The following is an 18,303-nucleotide window of genomic DNA, read 5'->3' as shown; positions in this document are numbered from 1 at the left end:
TTCATGCCATGAGGTCTGATGCTCATGTCTCCCAACCAAATGACCACAGGGACCCCAATCAATAATGTCTCCCATCAACATGGACTGTTGTCTAGCTAGGGAGCCAAGACACTGGGTCCAAGAATGGGGGTTAGAATTATCAAAGGGAGCCCATTCTGTATAATTAATACAATTTGGGTGATGGGGCCGGGAGTGATTAGTAACTACACCAGTAATATTAATAGAGCTAAGGCCCAATAGGTACATATATTTTTCATGGTAACTCAACCATGCCTGGGATTGAATTGCAAGGCAACTGCAGTTGAGTGATGTATCCTGGGTGATGCATAAAGGAAGTCCCACCCATGGAGTGGTATAATTGATACCATTGTTCTGAGAGTCTAATTGCTCTGTGTCAGGGGGAGTTAAGGGTCCTGGTGCCCATGCTCCTTGGTCATGATATATATCAGGAGGAGTGTCACTCCAGAGTACCAGTTGTACCACTGGGGGGGTTAGGAACGTATGCCCAGTATGTTTTTGCCTCTGCACAGGGAAAACATAGCACACAGGATATTACAGCTAGCATGGTCATAAACATGGAGTCAGGGGGTTTTGTCTGACCCTGATGCTCTAGCAGTTTCTCATCTTCTTGTGTGGTTTTCTTGATCTATAAAACACAAGCATACCCTTGTCCCCATGTCAGTAAATCTACCAGGCCTTTCCATTGTCCTTCTTCCAGGGATTTCCATAATACTTTAGAGGGAAACTTTCCTTTTTCCCTCTAACATTTGCCAGTGTCATCCTACCAGAGTCTTATCTGTACCAGGAGTTAAAACATTTAAAGTAAATAATGCTAAATGTAGTATTGTTTGAGGTGGTAACTGGTCTCCTATAACCCCTTTTTGTTTTTTCAACATAGGTTGTAACATTTGATGTGCTGCTCTGTAATTCCTTGTCCTCGAGGGTTATGAGGAATTCTTGTTTTGTGAGTGATTGCCTATAACTAAAAAATTTTGAAAAACGTGACTAACATAAGCAGGTCCATTGTCAGTTTTTAATTGTTTAGGGACCCCCATATGGGCAAATGACAACAGACAATGTCGTTGGACATGGCCAGCTGTTTCACCTGTTTGACATGTAGCATGCAGCTTATGAGAGTAAGTGTCTATAGTCATATGAACATAGCTAAGTTTGCCAAAGGCTGCTATATGTGTTACATCCGTTTGCCGGATTTCATTTGGAGCTAAGCCTCGTGGGTTACATCCTTCTACGGGTATAACACCAGCGACATGCTGACAAGTGGGGCAGGCTTGCACAATAGCTAGAGGCTGGCTTCGAGGCAGATGAAGCATATGAATAAGGGCAGAGGTGTTTTAATGCAGTAATGAATGAGAGGCTTGAGCTTGCTGAAACACAGAACCAATCAATTTATCTGCTGTATCATTACCTAGAAATAGTAGTCCAGGAAGTTGTGTGTGAGAGCGAATATGAGAAATATGAAAAAGGAGCAGCATGAAAGCGAACAGCTTGCTGAAGTCTTGGAAACAAGTTAAACAGTTCTGCTTTTAATAGCGGCAGTCTCAATGCGACTGGCTACATTTACAACATAGGCTAAATCACAGACAATAGGAGAGGAAACAGTGAGCTGTAAAACCTGAATAACTGCCATTAATTCTGAGCATTGAGCTGAAACACCAGGGGTTTTTATCATTTGAGTATGCTTAGGTCCATAAAATAGATGCTCAGCTTTGGAAGAGCCATCAGTGAAGTAAGTCCGGCCGCCTGGAATAGGTGGGTAAAAGGGTAAACTTTATAAAATTGCAAAACTTTGTCTGATGGATAATGATTATCTATAATTCCTTTGCTTCAGCCAACATTGTGGAGCGATGAAGCTCAGTTCCCACATCCTGACAAGCTTTGAGAAAATTTCCTAACCTTTTTGTACATCTCACAGGTGCTAGTGCACGTTTACAATCCGTGTTTGCATTTTCAAAAGCTAGTTAAGGTTAGCATTTCTGTAGCCATGGTATGAGGAATCTGACGCTTCACTGCCTCTTGTAATCTTGCAAGAAAATGTGTGTAGGGCTCCTGCGACCCTTGCATGATATGTAAAAAAGATTGTACTGGGACCCTTTCCTCTGGAATTGTGGCCCAGGCGTGTTTAGCAGCCAAGGCACACTGCTTATAAGCAGCGTCTAGGAGTGCCATTTGATGTTCCAGGTCTGAATAGGGGCCACTACCTGACAGCATCCTCTGTAATGTCTCCGTGTCCAGCAGCACGATTCTGTCTAGCCTGGTCTGCACACAGTTCTTGCCAATTTGAATTCCATGTCAGGTATGCACTAGCAGACAAACAAGTGCAAGCCAAATGCTTTACATCAAAGGGTGGAAGGCGCATAGTGCCAAATACAGATTCTAGCAATCCTAAAGTAAATGGGCTTTGTACTCCATTGTTAACTACACTAGCTTTTAATTCCTTCAGCAACTTAAATTCTAGTGGGGTGTGTTCATGTATAAGCTGCTGTGGATTATTTGGATCGGGCCTTACGGAAACAGGAAAAGCACAAGTTCCTAAGGGTTCTCCAGCTATAGCAGCAGAGTGTAAAATTCTTTGTATTGGGGTCTCTATTTCTGCTACTGAAGGAGGCAGTTTAGATGTTTCTGCTACTAGAGGGGGCAACACAGGCCAATTTTCATCCTCCTGCTTCTGTTTATTATTTTTAATTGGTGCTGTTGGGGGAAAAGATTATTTCAAATTTTTAGACTCTGAACATGACTCCTGCTGTCTAGCAGAATAAGGAATGAATAATGGCAGAAGAATAGTATGAACTAAACTCCAAATATAAAAAAGAAAAGAAGTAGCCAGATTCTTCCCCCATGTTACCCTGATTCAGAAACTTCTCATTCCCAGTACCTCTTTAGGGCACTGACTTTATATCAGCTGCCGGCAGACTCTTCCCAGTGTTTCTCGTTCTGGTTCTTCTTGTCAGTTTCACTTTCTCTGCTCTAGCAGACCTTCACTCACGTCCCTGTCCCGGGTGTGACTTGTCGCTGTCGGTTGTTATGGGAGTGAACAAAGGGGGACGAATGCAGAAATGAAGACAAAGACAAAAAGTATTTTTGGAAGAAGGGGTCAGGGGGCTGCCTGCTTCTAGTGAGCAAGGGCTCTGAGCTTCTACAGCCCTTTGTATTTATTAGGTAGAAAGAGCAGGGAGGGAGAGGTAATGGTTGGTCAACTGCTTGATTTATCACAGGTACACATAATTGCTTTCTTTGTACAATAGGCTTCAGATGTTCCTGTAGATAATCACAAGGAACACTACGCTTGGGGCGTGACTGCCCTCAGCACCCCTTCTGGTGGCAGATGCAGTTGTTAGTTTTCCAACATCCTGCTTTCATGAGAACAGTTTTCTGTTTGCTTATATAGAATCCAGTGGTATACTAAGTTGGTCACAACCCTCATTCTTTTGGCCTGTAACAGGCTCATGCCTGTAAAGCCAGCACTTTTGGAGGCCGAGGCAAGAGGATCACTGGAGCTCAGGAGTTGGATGGAGACCAGCCTGGGCAACACGGTGAAACCCCATCTCTGCAAAAATTAGCCTGGTGTGGTGGAGTACGCCTGTAGTCTCAGTTGCTCATGGGGCTGAGGCAGGAGAATAGCTTGAGCTCCAGAGGTGGAGGCTACAGTGAGCCATAATGGTGATGCTGCATTCCAGCCTGGGTGACAAAGTGAGACTCTATCTCAGGAAAAAAAAAAAAAAAAAAAAGGGCTGTTAGATGAAAATGAAGACAAACAACATTTTCAAGGATATAAATCTTAAACCATTTGTTGGGGGTATAGGCTTTAGTGTCAGATTTCCATCTGTCCTATATTTTGTAACCACAAATTGTCCTGGCTGGATTAATTGTAAGGAAGCCCCTTTAAACACATCTAGACTTCCAAAGTTTGTTTACATACTAATTAGTTGTCATGAAAAGCTGCATTCAACCCAGGGTCTGAGATGCCTTTTGTATATAAAGTGCTTCTCTTTTTGACACTGACTGAATTACATACATAACAGATTCATTTATTTAAAAACAATTTAAGAGGCTTTTTCTATAATGCTGAACCTGCTGTGTGGTATTTGTGTTTAATTCTGGTCAAAACTAATAAACACTGCAATTCAAAACCATTAATCATCAAGCATAGACCAACTATCTGAGGTTATGAGCACATATTTAAGAGGTTAGACTCTGGCATTCCAGATACTGCAAATAATACTTTTCTCATTTCTAAATTTCCTAGAAATAAGTGGAGATTTGTATAAGGAAATAATACTCTTTAAAAAATTTATTTTTGACTCAGGATCTGGCTCTGTTGCCCTGGCTAGAGTGCAGTGGTGCCATCACAGCTCACACAATAGCCTGGAACTACTGGGCTCAAGCCTCCCTCCCACCGCAGCCTCCCAAGTAGCTGGGACTACAGATGCAGGCCATCATGTCCTGCTAAGTTTTATTTTATTTTTGTAGAGACAGAGTCTGTGTTGCTCAGGCTGGTCCTGAACTCCTGGCATCAAGTAATCCTCCCACCTCCCAATAAAACATGTACTGATGGTCGGGCATGGTGGCTCATGCCTGTAATCCCAGCACTTTGGGAGGCCAGGGCGGGCGGATCATGAGGTCAAGAGAGCAAAGACCATCCTGGCCAACATGGTGAAACCCTATCTCTACTAAAACTACAAAAATTAGCCAGGCATGGTGGTATGCACCTGTAGTCTCAGCTACTCGGGAGGCTGAGGCAGGAGAATTGCTTGAACCCTGGAGGTGGAGGTTGCAGTGAGCCAAGATCGTGCCACTGCACTCCAGCCTGGCGACAGAGCAAGACTCTGTCTCAAAAAAAAAAACCCCAAAAAACCCGACAAAAACAAAAACCGTGTATTGATATGAAAGTTGTTTTATCCTGGCAGGGCACAGTGGCTCACGCCTGTAATCCCAGCACTTTGGGAGGCCGAGACAGGTGGATCACGAGGTCAGGAGTTCAAGACAAGCCTGGCCAAGATAGTGAAGCCCCGTCTCTACTAAAAATACAAAAATTAGCCAGGTGCGGTGGCAGGTGCCTATAATCCCAGCTACTGGGGAGGCTGAGGCAGGAGAATTGTTTGAATCCGGGAGAGCAGAGGTTGCAGTGAGCTGAGATTGTGCCACTGCACTCTAGCCTGGGTGACAGAGTGATACTATGTCTCAAAAAAAAAAAAAAAAAAAAAAAAAAGTAAGTTGCTTTATCCTTAAAACGACATACATTGTTTTCACCCCTACATAATCCTTGCCTCCCAGACATCTCCCCACTAACTTCAGGAGACATCTTAATTTGGCATCTGATGGTTTGAAATAGTTTCTGTAATCAAATCCTGAATAAAATCCATTTTAAAGCCTACAGAAAGTTAAGAAACAAGTCTAAAAATTTGTTGAAATGTTTACTGAACGAACATAATACATTTGTCTGAGAAGAGATATGCACACTAAAGTCCCCTACAAGCAACTAATGGGAAAAGATCACACTGGTAACTCCAATTTTTAAAAATATGGTCATGAAAGATAATTGTAGTTGGTGTTTATGAATCATCTTTTGGGGGAAAAGCCCCCAACAACTCTACAAATTGAGATCCAGAACTGAGAAAATCATCAGGTGAAATACCAGGACCAAAAAACTTATTTTATTTGAATTCCACTTTCTGAGAAGAAAACTAGTATTGTAGCAGTCATTTAATGAAAACTTACAGTTTCACTGAGGATTCAGATATCCGTTGACATGTACATAACAATCTTTAGATTGAATCATAAAAAGTTGACTGTCTACAAGAAATTATTTCACAAATTTATCTATTTTAAATAACACTTAAGTTATTACATACACACTGACATCAAAATCATGCCAGAGCAATGTTACTACTTTGACATGTTTATGAGTATTCATGATCTTTAATGTCTGGACACATTCTAGGTCACAGAACAGAAGCAAATTTTCACTTTTGTGTGTTTTTTGGTACAGTGACATGTCTAGCTCCTTTTCAGCAAGATATATCTGCTTAAATAATTAACACTATTGGATATTAGTCCCTCAAAGCAAATGTCTATTTTATCTGGTATTCTAGGAAGAGAGAGAGAGACAGAGAAAGAAAATAAACAAAGAAATGTGACTGCAATCTAATTTCCAAGAGAGAAGCTCTACTTCTGAATACTGGCCCCATACTACGTATTTTATAAATATTTTTCTCACAACTTTTCTTAAAACTTAAGTTCTCTCTTAGGAATGTCTTTAGTTAGGTCTTAAAAAGAAACTGTTTAATATAGGATGTTAACACCTACTAAGCAAAAGATGCTTGCTTCTCTTCCCACAAAAGCCAAACAGAAAACAAAGAGTGTTACTAATATTTTCTATTTATTCATTAATAAAAAGTGCATAGTACAAGCCCTTTATCCCAATCCAAGTACTCAGAAAAAGATTAACAATAGACCCTGGATGGCACAGACATGATTTAAACATATAAAAACAGTAATTAACATTTAGCATATCACACGACCACTTTTGCTTTTAACAAAGCAATCTTCACACATTTAGAAATATAAAACTAAATTTACTATTGCAAGAACAAAAATTTAACCCATTGAACTGTAAACTCTTCATTTTTCCTTCTTCAAATTACTGTTTTGTGTCTTAAACTGAGCTGGTCAAATTTGAGCACATAATTCATGTAGAGTGACAGACTTTCATTTGAGTGACAGACTTCCAAGGTTCCTTTGAAAATTTAAGATACTGGTAATTCCATAAACACTCCCACACCACATACCACAAAAACACTAAAAGTAACCATAGAATAGCTGTATTCAATAATTATTTTGGAAAATCCACATTGTAAAATAGGACTTGCTGACCATGGGACAGTGCTTGGATAGATAACATGAAAAAAATGAAAAACATTTTTTTTTTTTTTGAGAGGGAGTTTCACTCTTGTTGCCCAGGCTGTAGTGCAATGGCATGACCTTGGCTCACTGCAACCTCCGCCTCCCAGGTTAAGTGATTCTCCTGCCTCAGCTTCCCAAGTAGGTGGGATTACAGGCATGCACCACCACACCCAGCTACTTTTGTATTTTTAGTAGAGACGTTGACCAGGCTGGTCTCAAACTCCTGACCTCAGGTGATCTGGCTGCCTCAGTCTCCCAAAGTGATGGGACTACAGGCATGAACCACCATGCCCAGCCTGAAAAAAATCTTTTACTAGAAACAGTTCCAATGTTAACCTTTTCCACATGGAAAACAAAACAAACAAACAAACAAAAAACAAAACAACCTCCCACCATTATTGTGCATAAAACAAAATAAGCTTTTTTACTTTTTTCTTTTTGGCAGAGACAGGGTCTTGCTATGTTGCCCAGGCTAGTCTCAAACTCCTGGGCTCAAGCAGTTCTCCTGCCTCAGCCTCCCAAATTGCTGGGATTACAGGCATGAGCCACCATGACTGGTCTAAAACAAAATAAATTCTTAATGACGTTTGTGGAATATGTTTAAGAGTCAAAACTGTGAAAACGTAAGCTTTATCTTTCTTTTTTCGCAGATTATTTAAAAAGGATTGTAGCCACAATTCAGGTGAATGTTTACAGGCCAAATAATGACTTAAGAGTGCTCAATAAAAAGGCCACAGGTAGAAGCTTTAAGAATTAAATAGAATAATATAAATTACTAGGTCAACAAGAATATTTCATGTATAGTACACTGTTTCAGGAATGCAGAGAAATTTTACAAGAAACCCAAGACTAAATACTTCATTAAGAACACTGGTTACCAAGTAAATAGATGGTTCATGTAGGAAAAAGCTAATACACATAGACGTAATGTCAACTAAGTGCATGTGACAGAAATGAAGAACTAGGAATAAGAATCTAGATTTTCCAGTCAGGCACGGTGGCTCACGTCTGTAATCCTAGCACTTTGGGAGGCCATAGTGGGTGGATCACCTGAGGTCAGGAGTTTGAGACCAGCCTGGCCTACGTGGCGAAACCCCGTCTCTAACTGAAGATACAAAAAGTAGCCGGGCTTGGTGGTGGGCACTTACAATGCCAGCTACTCGGGAGGCTGAGGAAGGAGAATCGCTCGAACCCGGGGGTGGATGTTGCAGTGAGCCAAGATCGCACCACTTCACTCCAGCTTGGGCGAAAGAGCAAAACTCATCTCAAAACAACAACAAAAAAGAATCCAGATTCTTAGGTGTAATACTAGACATTCTGTGTCCAAGTTTCAGCCACTTCTTCCAATAAAGCCTTCTAAAGTCTTTTTTTTCTTTTTTTTTTTTTGAGACAAGGTCTCACTCTGTCACTCAAGCTGGAGTGCAGTGGCGTGATCTTGGCTTCCTGCAACCTCTGTCTCCCAGGCTCAAGCGATTCTCCTGCCTCAGCCTCCTGAGTAGCTAAGACTACAGGCTGTGTCACCAAACCCGGCTAATTTTTGTATTTTTTGTAGACAAGGAGTTTCACCATGTTGGCCAGGCTGGTCTCAAACTCCTGACCTCAAGTGATCCACCCACCTCAACCTCCCAAAGTGCTGGGATTATAGGCATAAGTCACTGCGCCCAGCCCCCAGAGCCAATTTTCAATTATTTGTGAGCCATAGATTCAGTGACTACATCAGTATCTCTTGCCAGGGATTGGCCTTCTAGCAGCTCAGAGAACAGATTGTTAGGATATATATATGGGCAAGCCTTCTAAGTTCAAGAGGCAAGAGCAGAAAATGGAATGCTATAGGGATTTAGCTCCATCTTAAGCCATTCTGGCCCTTTCTGCTCTACTTCACCAGCTGTAGAGTTAGGAAGGCTTCCAGTAGGCCACAAAAACCTTTATTCTGTGGGGCTCATTTATCCAGGATTTAACTTACCTGTGTTATGTTACCCATCTATTAACACACGTAATTCAGAGTTGGTTATATTATTTCAAGAAATTGAGCACAAAGCCAAGATGTGTACAAGGAGGAATTCAAACAATCAATATTGGATTATATAACTAAAAGATACCCTTACAATGTTTATGATCTAGAATGTAATCATAATAAAGGGGAAAAAATCTCTTATGAGTATCACAATTGTATCACAGACTATTAAACAGTACAATGATACAGAGAATTTATTCAGTTCATACAAGTAATTTACCAGATCTAAACAGTGAATAGACTGACCTAAGGGGAAAAAAATCCTTACATTGATAGCAAAATATCTTCTAGCCCCCATAAATAATCTGCAATCATTTGCTAGGAAAAAAACTTCATAACCACATGGGTCATGCAGACATTTTAATTAATTTATTTATTTTTAGACAGAGTCTCGCTCTGTTGCCCTGACTGGAGTGCAGTGGCACGATCTCAGCTTATTGCAACCTCCATCTCCCGGGTTCAAGCAATTTCCTGCCTCAGCCTCCCTAGTAGCTGGGATTACAGGCACACACCACCATGCCTGGCTAATTTTTGCATTTTTAGTAGAAGCGAGGTTTTACCATGTCGGTCAGGCTGGTCTGGAACTCCTGACCTCAGGTGATTCGCCCGCCTCGGCCTCCCAAAGTGCTGAGATTACAGGCGTGAGCCACCGCGCCCGGCCCATGCAGACATTTTTAAGTGCTATTGGTATTCACTTTATTTCAAACTGAGCAAAACAATACAACCTTTTACTTTTTTATACATTTCAAAATTTCTCTCATATTAACATTCCTTCCTACCCCAATCCATCCCATCACCAAACAGGAATAAGATAAGGAGTGAAAAAAAGATGTTTGTTTCTCATTTTCCTTCTTTTCCCTTGAAGTAAACCTGTTATTTATTAAAATTTTTTATAGGCCAGAGGATAACAAAGGACTCAATGGAGTAAATAAGTAAATAGGCATTCAAATATCAGTAACCTAACAGGCCCTAATACAGCTTTAAGATTTTATTTTTATTTTTATTTTTGAGAGAGAGTCTTGCTCTGTCGCTCAGGCTGCAGTGCAGTGGTGCGATCTCAGCTCACTGCAACCTTTACCTCCTGGGTTCAAGCAATTCTCCTGCCTTGGCCTCCTGAGTAGCTGGGATTACAGGCACATGCACCACGCCTGGCTAATTTTTCTGTATATTTAGTAGAGACAGGGTTTCACCATGTTGGCCAAGCTGGTCTCAAACTCCTGACCTCAAATGATCCGCCCACCTCAGCCTCCCAAAGTGCTGGGATTACAGGTGTGAGCCACCGCACCAGCCTAAGATTTTCATTTTAACAGGCAGTGTTAGAACAGAAAAGAAACTTCCCAAGAGGCACTCATTTTAAAAATAAATTATAGCTTAAATTATTATGTGGATTATACCAGCAAAGGCAGAAAGAATTAATGTTTTCCTCCTTTCATGAACCTTGTAAGGCTAGTGTTGAGTGGCTTACAAATGTTATATAATGGACTGTAAATCATCTGCCATATTGATCAATCATGTTTATTTAAGGTTTTCTTAACATTAGAGATTTTTAATGAGAGTATAAAATTAGTAAACAACCATTTCATTTTTTTCTCTCTTCCTATTCTAGCCACATAAGCCAGTTTAATCCATGACACAGATTTCAGCTGTAATTTGCAAAACAATCCAAGAGCTACCACAGTCCCCAAAACTACAGAAAACTGCCATCCACAAATTAACTACCAAGGTAAATGTAAATACAACGTGGTTCTAATTTTCTTTCATACAATCCCAGACAACCTCAAATAACTTTATAAATACCTCATGAAAAAAAGCAATTTAAAAAGCTATCAAATTTAAAATATATAAATGCAGACCTCTCAAATTTCCTTCAATCAGGCCAGAAATTATCACAAACATTATAATCACAGTTACAAACAGAATGAGTGGAATGTTTGTAAGTTTAGGACAACCAAAAAAGCCCCATGTAACTTTTTAAAAATATAATCATTCACTCAAATATACTGTAAATAGGAATGGCAGTAACACAGGAAGCAAAAATAAACTTGCAAGTGAAATTTCTAGAAGCTCATGAAAACAATACCATCCCATATTGCAGATACAAAAGGAAAAACAGTTCTAATGGGGTTAAGAGTACTCTGGTCATCTTCGTTCGTTTGGTCGTGCAAGGTGTTAACTATTTTCACTTCCCATATCACAAAGTTAGTCCACAGGAGGAGCTGGTGGATCTTGTCCCTGGCATTAGAAAGAAATAAATTATTTAACTGACTTTTAAAAAATTTAAAATTTTTAAAAATTTATTTTATTACTTTTTAAAAAATTGACTTATTAAATCCCAGTGCAACCAATCTAACACATAGAGAAAGAACTGAGCAGCAATGCCCCCCACCATCCCATCCCAAATATATGCTTATTTGGACTTTTCATATGTTTTTACACGAGGGAACACTAGATTAAATAACACTGTGATTTTCCACCATTTGTCTCATTTTTCCCTGTAGAATGGAAGAGAGAGGGAATCTGTATAACAGTGATGTTATCACTCCTGCCAGCAACCACATTAGCTGACACACAGTCTGCATTGCATTAATATGGTAATTTTCAAAGTGTCACAGATATAATACTTGCAGGATTATGCATTGACATCTTGACTGGTTAACCAGGAGAATGTAATGGTAAAATTTCCAGGCTTGCTAAACAATTCCGGAATTTTTTTTTTTTCTTTTTTGAGACAGAGTCTCACTCGGTCGCCAGCCCCAGGAGTGATCTTCAAACTAATGAAAGTATCTTCATCCCTCTTGCTAAGGTTGATTGGCTAAGCGAAGTACTGTATATTTAAAATGAAGCTAGGGACTTTTGTTTCTCAATACTGAATGTCTACGAGGAAGCATGTGGCTGCAGTTGCTTCTGGCAGTCATCCTATGACCCTAAGGGGAGCCCATGTTGGAATGAAGTTGATAGAGGAAAGAAACTGGGTCTTTGATGACACTGTTAAACTTTCTTAACACTGACTCTACCTCTGAATTTTTTTGATGTGTAAATCAATGAAGCCACTTGTTTTTTAAACCGCTTTGGATTGACTTTTGCTAACTTGCAATAGAAAGCAAGTGAACTATAAAGGAAAGATCAGAGTTTTTAAGATTCTCAAGATTTTATTTATTTACCCTGAAATGATGTATGAGGCCCGAGTTGGGGGTGATCAGTATTTCTACTTGGAATTAGTCTCAACACATTTTCTTACTTATTCCTAAGATAGTGGAACTACTATTCCTAGAAACACTGGCCTACAATGAATTAAGGTCCAGGAGAGTATAATCTTGCATTTCTGTCACTTTAATAGTTTCTTTTTTTTTTTTCCTTGAGACAGTCTCACTCTATCGCCCAGGCTGGAGTACGGTGGTGCGATCTCGGCTCACTGCAGCCTCCACCTCCTGCGTTCAAGTGATTCACCTGCCTCAGCTTCCCGAGTAGCTGGGATTACAAGCATGTGCCACCACGCCCGGTTAATTTTTTTTTGTATTTTTAGTAGAGACAGGGTTTCACCATGTTGGTCAAGCTGGTCTCCAGCTCCTGACCTCAAATGATCCACCCGCCTCGGCCTCCCAAAGTGCTGGGATTACAGGTGCGAGCCACCGCACCCAGCCCATTTTAATGGTTTCTAAATCAGATTATTGAGAATTCTATTTCTTTAGCTCCAAACATTGAGGAAGTTACTCTTTGATATGAAAGTAACAAAGCTATACAAAGAAAGTAAGAAAGACGGCTAGGGAATAAACACTTTATCAAGACAATATGCAAGCTGTTTTATAAATACTCTTTTCTCCAAGAAAAAACAAAAATACATGTAAAGCTTTTTATATAGTGCTAATAATGCCTTCTTTCTTTCTTTCTTTTTTTGTTTTTGAGACGGAGTCTCGCTCTTGTTGCCCAGGCTGGAGTGCAATGGCACGATCTCGCCTCACTGCAACCTCTGCCTTCTGGGTTCAAGCAATTCTCCTGCCGCAGCCTCCTGAGTAGCTGAGATTACAGGCATGAGCCACTGCCTCCGGCCTATAATGCCTTCTTTCTTAAAGTTAGCATGCTATGTATCTTTTTTGTGTATGTTTTTCTTTTCGATTTTTTTTCTTTCTATACTACATATGTTCCACTCCTTTAAAAACAAAGCAAAACACTGACTAATTAACACAGCATATTTGCTTTCTCTTATATAAAAAAATGAGTCTAACTGAACTTCTGATATCAACACCACAACATTGGAGAAAAGAAACAATTATTTCAGGAATTCCACATGGTAAAGGTTGGAAAAGAGAATTAGTGGGATAATTTGGTATTCAACAAGTGAATCTGGCCAGGCACGGTGGCTCATGCCTGTAATCCCAGCACTTTGGGAGGCAAATGCAGGCGGAGCACCTGAGGTCAGGAGTTCGAGACCAGCCTGGCCAAAATGGCGAAACCCCATCTTTACTAAAAATACAAAAATTAGCCAGTTGTGGTGACACACACCTGTAATGCCAGTACTTTGGGAGGCCGAGGCAGGCAGATCACCTGAGGTCAGGAATTTGAGATCACCCTGGCCAACATGGTGAAACCCCATCTCTACTAAAAATCCAAAAATTAGCCAGATGTGGTACGCACCTGTAATCCCAGCTACTCGGGAAGGGGAGGCAGGAGAATCGCTTGAACCCGGAAGGCAGAGGCTGCAGTGAGCCAAGATTGCACCACTGCACTCCAGCCTGGATGTGACAGAGTGAGACTCCATCTCAAAAACAAACAAAAAAACGAGCAAATCTATCATGGAAATTTTCCCTTTTTTTTTGATGCTCTATCATCTTATAGTTTTTTTTAATTTTAACATTTTATTTATTTAAATTGACAAAAATTGTATATATTTGTCATATACAACATGTTTTGAAATATGCATACATTTGTAGAATGGCTAAATTGAGGTAATTGGCATATTCATGGAAATTTTTTTTTTTTTTCTTTTTTTTGGAGATGAAGTTTCACTCTTGTCGCCCAGGCTGGAGTGCAATGGCGCGATCTTGGCTCACTGCAACCTCCACCTCCTGGGTTCAAGCAACTGTCTTGCCTTAGCTTCCCAAGTAGCTGGGATTACAGGCGCCCACCACCATGCCCAGCTAATTTTCGTATTTTTAGTAGAAACAGGGTTTCACCATGTTGGCCAGGATAGTCTTGAACTCCTAAACTCAGGTGATCTGCCCATCTCGGCCTCCCAAAGTGCTGGGCTTACAGGCGTGAGCCACCGTGCCCAGCCTCATGGAAATATTTTTAAAGAGATAATATTCAAATTCAATGTTAAAAAAAACACACACATAAATACTGGTTCTGAAAAGGATTAAAAGGAATCCTTTAACAGAGGTTCTTTTTTTTTTTTGAGACACAGTCTCACTCTGTAGCCCAAGCTGGAGTGTGGTGGTGTGATCTTGGCTCACTGCAACCTCTGCCTCCTGAGCTCAAACGATTCTCAAGCCTCAGCTTCCTGAGTAGCTGGGACTATAGGCGCACACCACCATGTCCGGCTAATTTTTTGTATTTTAGTAGAGACGGGGTTTCACCATGTTGCCCAGGGTACCATGTCCAGTTAATTTTTTGTATTTTAGTAGAGAAGATGGGGTTTTACCATGTTGCCCAGGGTGGTCTTGAACACCTGAGATCAGGCGATCTGCCCGCCTTGGCCTCCCAAAGTGCTGGGATTGCAGGTGTGAGCCACCGCGCCTGGCCAACAGAGTTTCTATTAAAGATAGTACTGAAAACTCCCTGTTGGGTCACTTTATCACAGTTTTAATTTAGAAGGTTCTAAAAATGGTTGTAATCATGACTATCAAGATTTATCAACATGAATGATTCTGACCTCTCCTTTTGCCAGCTCCGTTGATTTGTTGTGGTACAGAAATGGAAAATGGGTTTGAGAGAAATAGGATGGGAAAATGAGGAAAATAAAATCAGACAGGCTCAGTGTCTCTACTGAATAGCTAGGACAGAAGGGGGTCAAACATTTGAGCTGAAACTACTAAGAGTTTAGAGGCTAGAAGCATGAGAGGCAAGGGATCAACTGTGAGGTGGACAGAACTGAGTAGTGGAGGATTGAGATTTAAGCAATATTGCTGTGGATTATGAAATGGATTATTTCATAATGCTTCTCATGCGAGTAAAGATTGGAATTCAAGCCTGGGCAACCTGGCAAAACCCCATCTCTACAAAAAAAAATACAAAAAACTAGCCAGGTGTGCTAGTGCATGCCTGTGGTCCCAGCTACTCAGAAGGGTGAGGTGGGAGGATCACCTGAGCCTGGGAGGTAGAGGCTACAGTGAGCTAAGATCGCACCAATGCACTCCAGCCTGGGCAGCTGAGCAAGACCCTGTCTGAACAACAACAACAAAAAAATTGGAATTCATTTTCAAATTAATTTTCGGCTTCTGGTCTGTGCTGCTTTCTGCATTTAACTCCACAAAGATTAAGCCATCAATTAAATCTTGGAATTGCAAGATTTAATAGAACTACATAGGTAGAATACTCTATGAGTTAAATGTAATTTAACTAATATAGGTATTTTAGTCAAAACCAAGTCCTTCCCTGCCCCAGGTCACATACATTCCCTTACCCAAAAAGCATTTAAAATGTGCAATACTTACATTATGAGGACTGGTTGGCTTTCCAGGTAGGTTGGATCCTCTTAGATTCGGAGGTCTCAGTAAGAACAAGATCAATGCAATAACCATCCAGGCCACTAAGATCATAGTAACACTGATGCCATTATCACCAGAGGGTCCTGGTACTAAAGACAAACAAAAAATGTAGCATGCTCACAACATTGTTAAAAGTAAAAATAAATTCTAATGTTTAAATGTCAGTTTCAAATATTGTGTTAATATAAAAATTGTATTGATAAATTAAAGAAGTACATATTATACCTTCAATTTCCCTTTCCTCCAGTGAGAACATCTAAAAAGTAAATGATGTTAAATAGTCATAAACCAAAACCTAGTAAGTTTTTGTTGTTTTCATTTTTTGAAATGGGGTCTTGCTCTATCAAACAGGCTGGAGTGCGGTGGCTCAATCGTAGCCCACTACAGCCTTAAACTTCTATGCTCATGGGATCCTCTCACCTCAGCCTCCTGAGTAGCTGGGACTACAGGTGTGTGCCACCATGCCCCATGCCCCAAATTTTTAATTTTTGTTTTTAGGAGAAACACTGTGTTGCCTGGGCTGGTTTCTAACAATTGTTTGGTTTTTTTTTAGATGGAGTCTCACTCTGTTGCCAAGGCCGGAGTACAGTGGGATGATCTTGGCTCACTGCAACCTCCACCTCCCAGGATCAAGCAATTCTGCCTCAGTCTCCTGAGTAGCTGGGATTACAGGCATGTGCCACCACGCCCAGCTAATTTTTGTATTTCTAGTAGAGACAGGGGTTCACCATGTTGGCCAGGCTGGTCTTGAACTCCTGACCTTAGGTGATCCACCCGCCTTGGCCTCCCAAAGTGCTCGGATTACAGGTGTGAGCCACTGTGTCCAGCCCCACACCCCTAATTTTTTTTTTTTAATTTTTAGTAGTGATGACGTCTCACTATGTTGCTTGGACTAGTCTCTAATAAATTTTTTAATAGTACACTAATTCTTAATATTTTGGGGTAACAGAATCATTTGAGAATTTGATAAAAATTAAGAACGGTCCTTCAACAGAGGCCTTGCAAGGCAAGCTGGCCGTGCCATGTTTGTAGATTAGTGAGGCTAGGGGCCCTAACTTCCCTAAGATCTACTTTTCTAGCTACCTCTGCCCTGTGTCTGGCACCTACATCCTTCATGATTGTTCTTTTTGAGCCATTCTGGATTAAAAATAAATATGAAAAGCACTCATGTATACCAAATTCCACAATTTTGCATATAATTGTGGAAGGTTTAAGGACCCACAAAGCCACGAATCCATAGATTTGCTGAGATCTATGAATCTGAGTTAAGACCACAGAAAAAACACTCTCCTTTGGGGGGAAATCTGCATCTTAATTACAGAGGCATCATGAAAAAGAAAGGGAACATCCGGGCTGCATAATATATACATTAAAAGATCCCTTTAATTACAATCTCAACCAAAGAGATGACTTTGGCCTTCTTTTTCACACAAAGAAGTTGAATTCAGGTCTAGATATTTTAAAATTTAATCAGTTTTTATCTTCAATCAATTTTTTGTCTTCTATTTATCATGAGGAAAAAGCTAGACAGGGATGTATGTAAGTATACAGGTATCAGTTTTTCCTGGCTCCTTGACATAGCCATGTCTTATTTAATTTGAAATAACAAGTGCCTAGCACAGTGCCTGATATGAGGTTAACAAATTTCTAATAAATGAAACATAGATTTTTTATTGAAGTATATTAGAAAACTCAATTTTCAGAAATAAAAATGGCCGGATGCGGTGACTCACGCCTATTATCCCAGCATTTTGGGAGGCCAAGATGGGCATATTGCCTGAGCTCAGGAATTCGAGACCAGCCTGGGCAATATGGTGAAACCCCATCTCTGAGGGGAAAGAAAAGGAAAATCCGGCCGGGCGCGGTGGCTCAAGCCTGTAATCCCAGCACTTTGGGAGGCCGAGACAGGCGGATCACGAAGTCAGGAGATCAAGACCATCCTGGCTAACACGGTGAAACCCCGTCTCTACTAAAAATATACAAAAAACTAGCCGGGCGAGGTGGCGAGCGCCTGTAGTCCCAACTACTCGGGAGGCTGAGGCAGGAGAATGACGTAAACCCGGGAGGCGGAGCTTGCAGTGAGCTGAGATCCGGCCACTGCACTCCAGCCTGGGCGACAGAGCGAGACTCCGTCTCAAAAAAAAAAAAAAAAAGAAAAAGAAAAAAAAAAGAAAAGGAAAATCCGTTAGATAAACAGTTAAGGCTGGGCCCCGAGAAATGCTTGCCTGAAAAATCACAGCTGCTGCAGCTGCACAGTTAAGTCTGGACAGATAAGGAGCCAGTAAAGCAAAGAAGCCTTTTTGTTCTTTGTATAATTAGTGAGCTCCCAGGAAAAAGTTTCCTCACCTTTTCAGGCATATACACAGTGGGCTCCGTGGGAACTTGTACAGGGAGGAGTGGGGCTTACCTAAAAAACCCACAGTTACACAAACAAGAGAAGCTGTGCTTTGTGCTTAGAAACAATCCCACAGCTGGAAAAAGGGAGTTGCACAGACAGCTTTACTGATAAGAAAAATTACTCAATCAATTACAAGGAGGAGAGCAGTTTCTTTTTTTTTCTTCTTTCTTTTTTTTTTTTTTGAGACGGAGTCTCGCCCTGTCGCCCAAGTTGGAGTGCAGTGGCACGTCAGCTCACTGCAACCTCCACCTCCCGGGTTCAAGTGA

At 40.8% G+C, this 18,303-nt stretch overlaps 1 protein-coding gene across 2 annotated transcripts in view; it reads right to left on the bottom strand.

The window, feature by feature from the left end:
- Positions 1 to 8,633: 8,633 nt before the first annotated feature.
- LOC105487728 (small integral membrane protein 14) overlaps positions 8,634 to 18,303 on the bottom strand; it is a 91,850-nt gene continuing 82,180 nt past the window's right edge. For both annotated transcript variants that reach the window (XM_011751349.2, XM_011751350.3), the window contains exons 4-5: positions 15,586 to 15,728; positions 8,634 to 11,167 (exon numbers count right to left, since the gene is read on the bottom strand). In XM_011751349.2, coding sequence (XP_011749651.1) covers positions 11,135 to 11,167; positions 15,586 to 15,728 — 176 coding nt within the window. In that variant the 3' untranslated portion in view covers positions 8,634 to 11,134. The remainder of the gene's footprint in view (positions 11,168 to 15,585; positions 15,729 to 18,303) is intronic.

This window comes from Macaca nemestrina, chromosome 3, assembly GCF_043159975.1.
Source record: "Macaca nemestrina isolate mMacNem1 chromosome 3, mMacNem.hap1, whole genome shotgun sequence".
NCBI lineage: Eukaryota > Metazoa > Chordata > Mammalia > Primates > Cercopithecidae > Macaca > Macaca nemestrina.
This window is presented reverse-complemented; position numbering and strand designations above follow the sequence as displayed.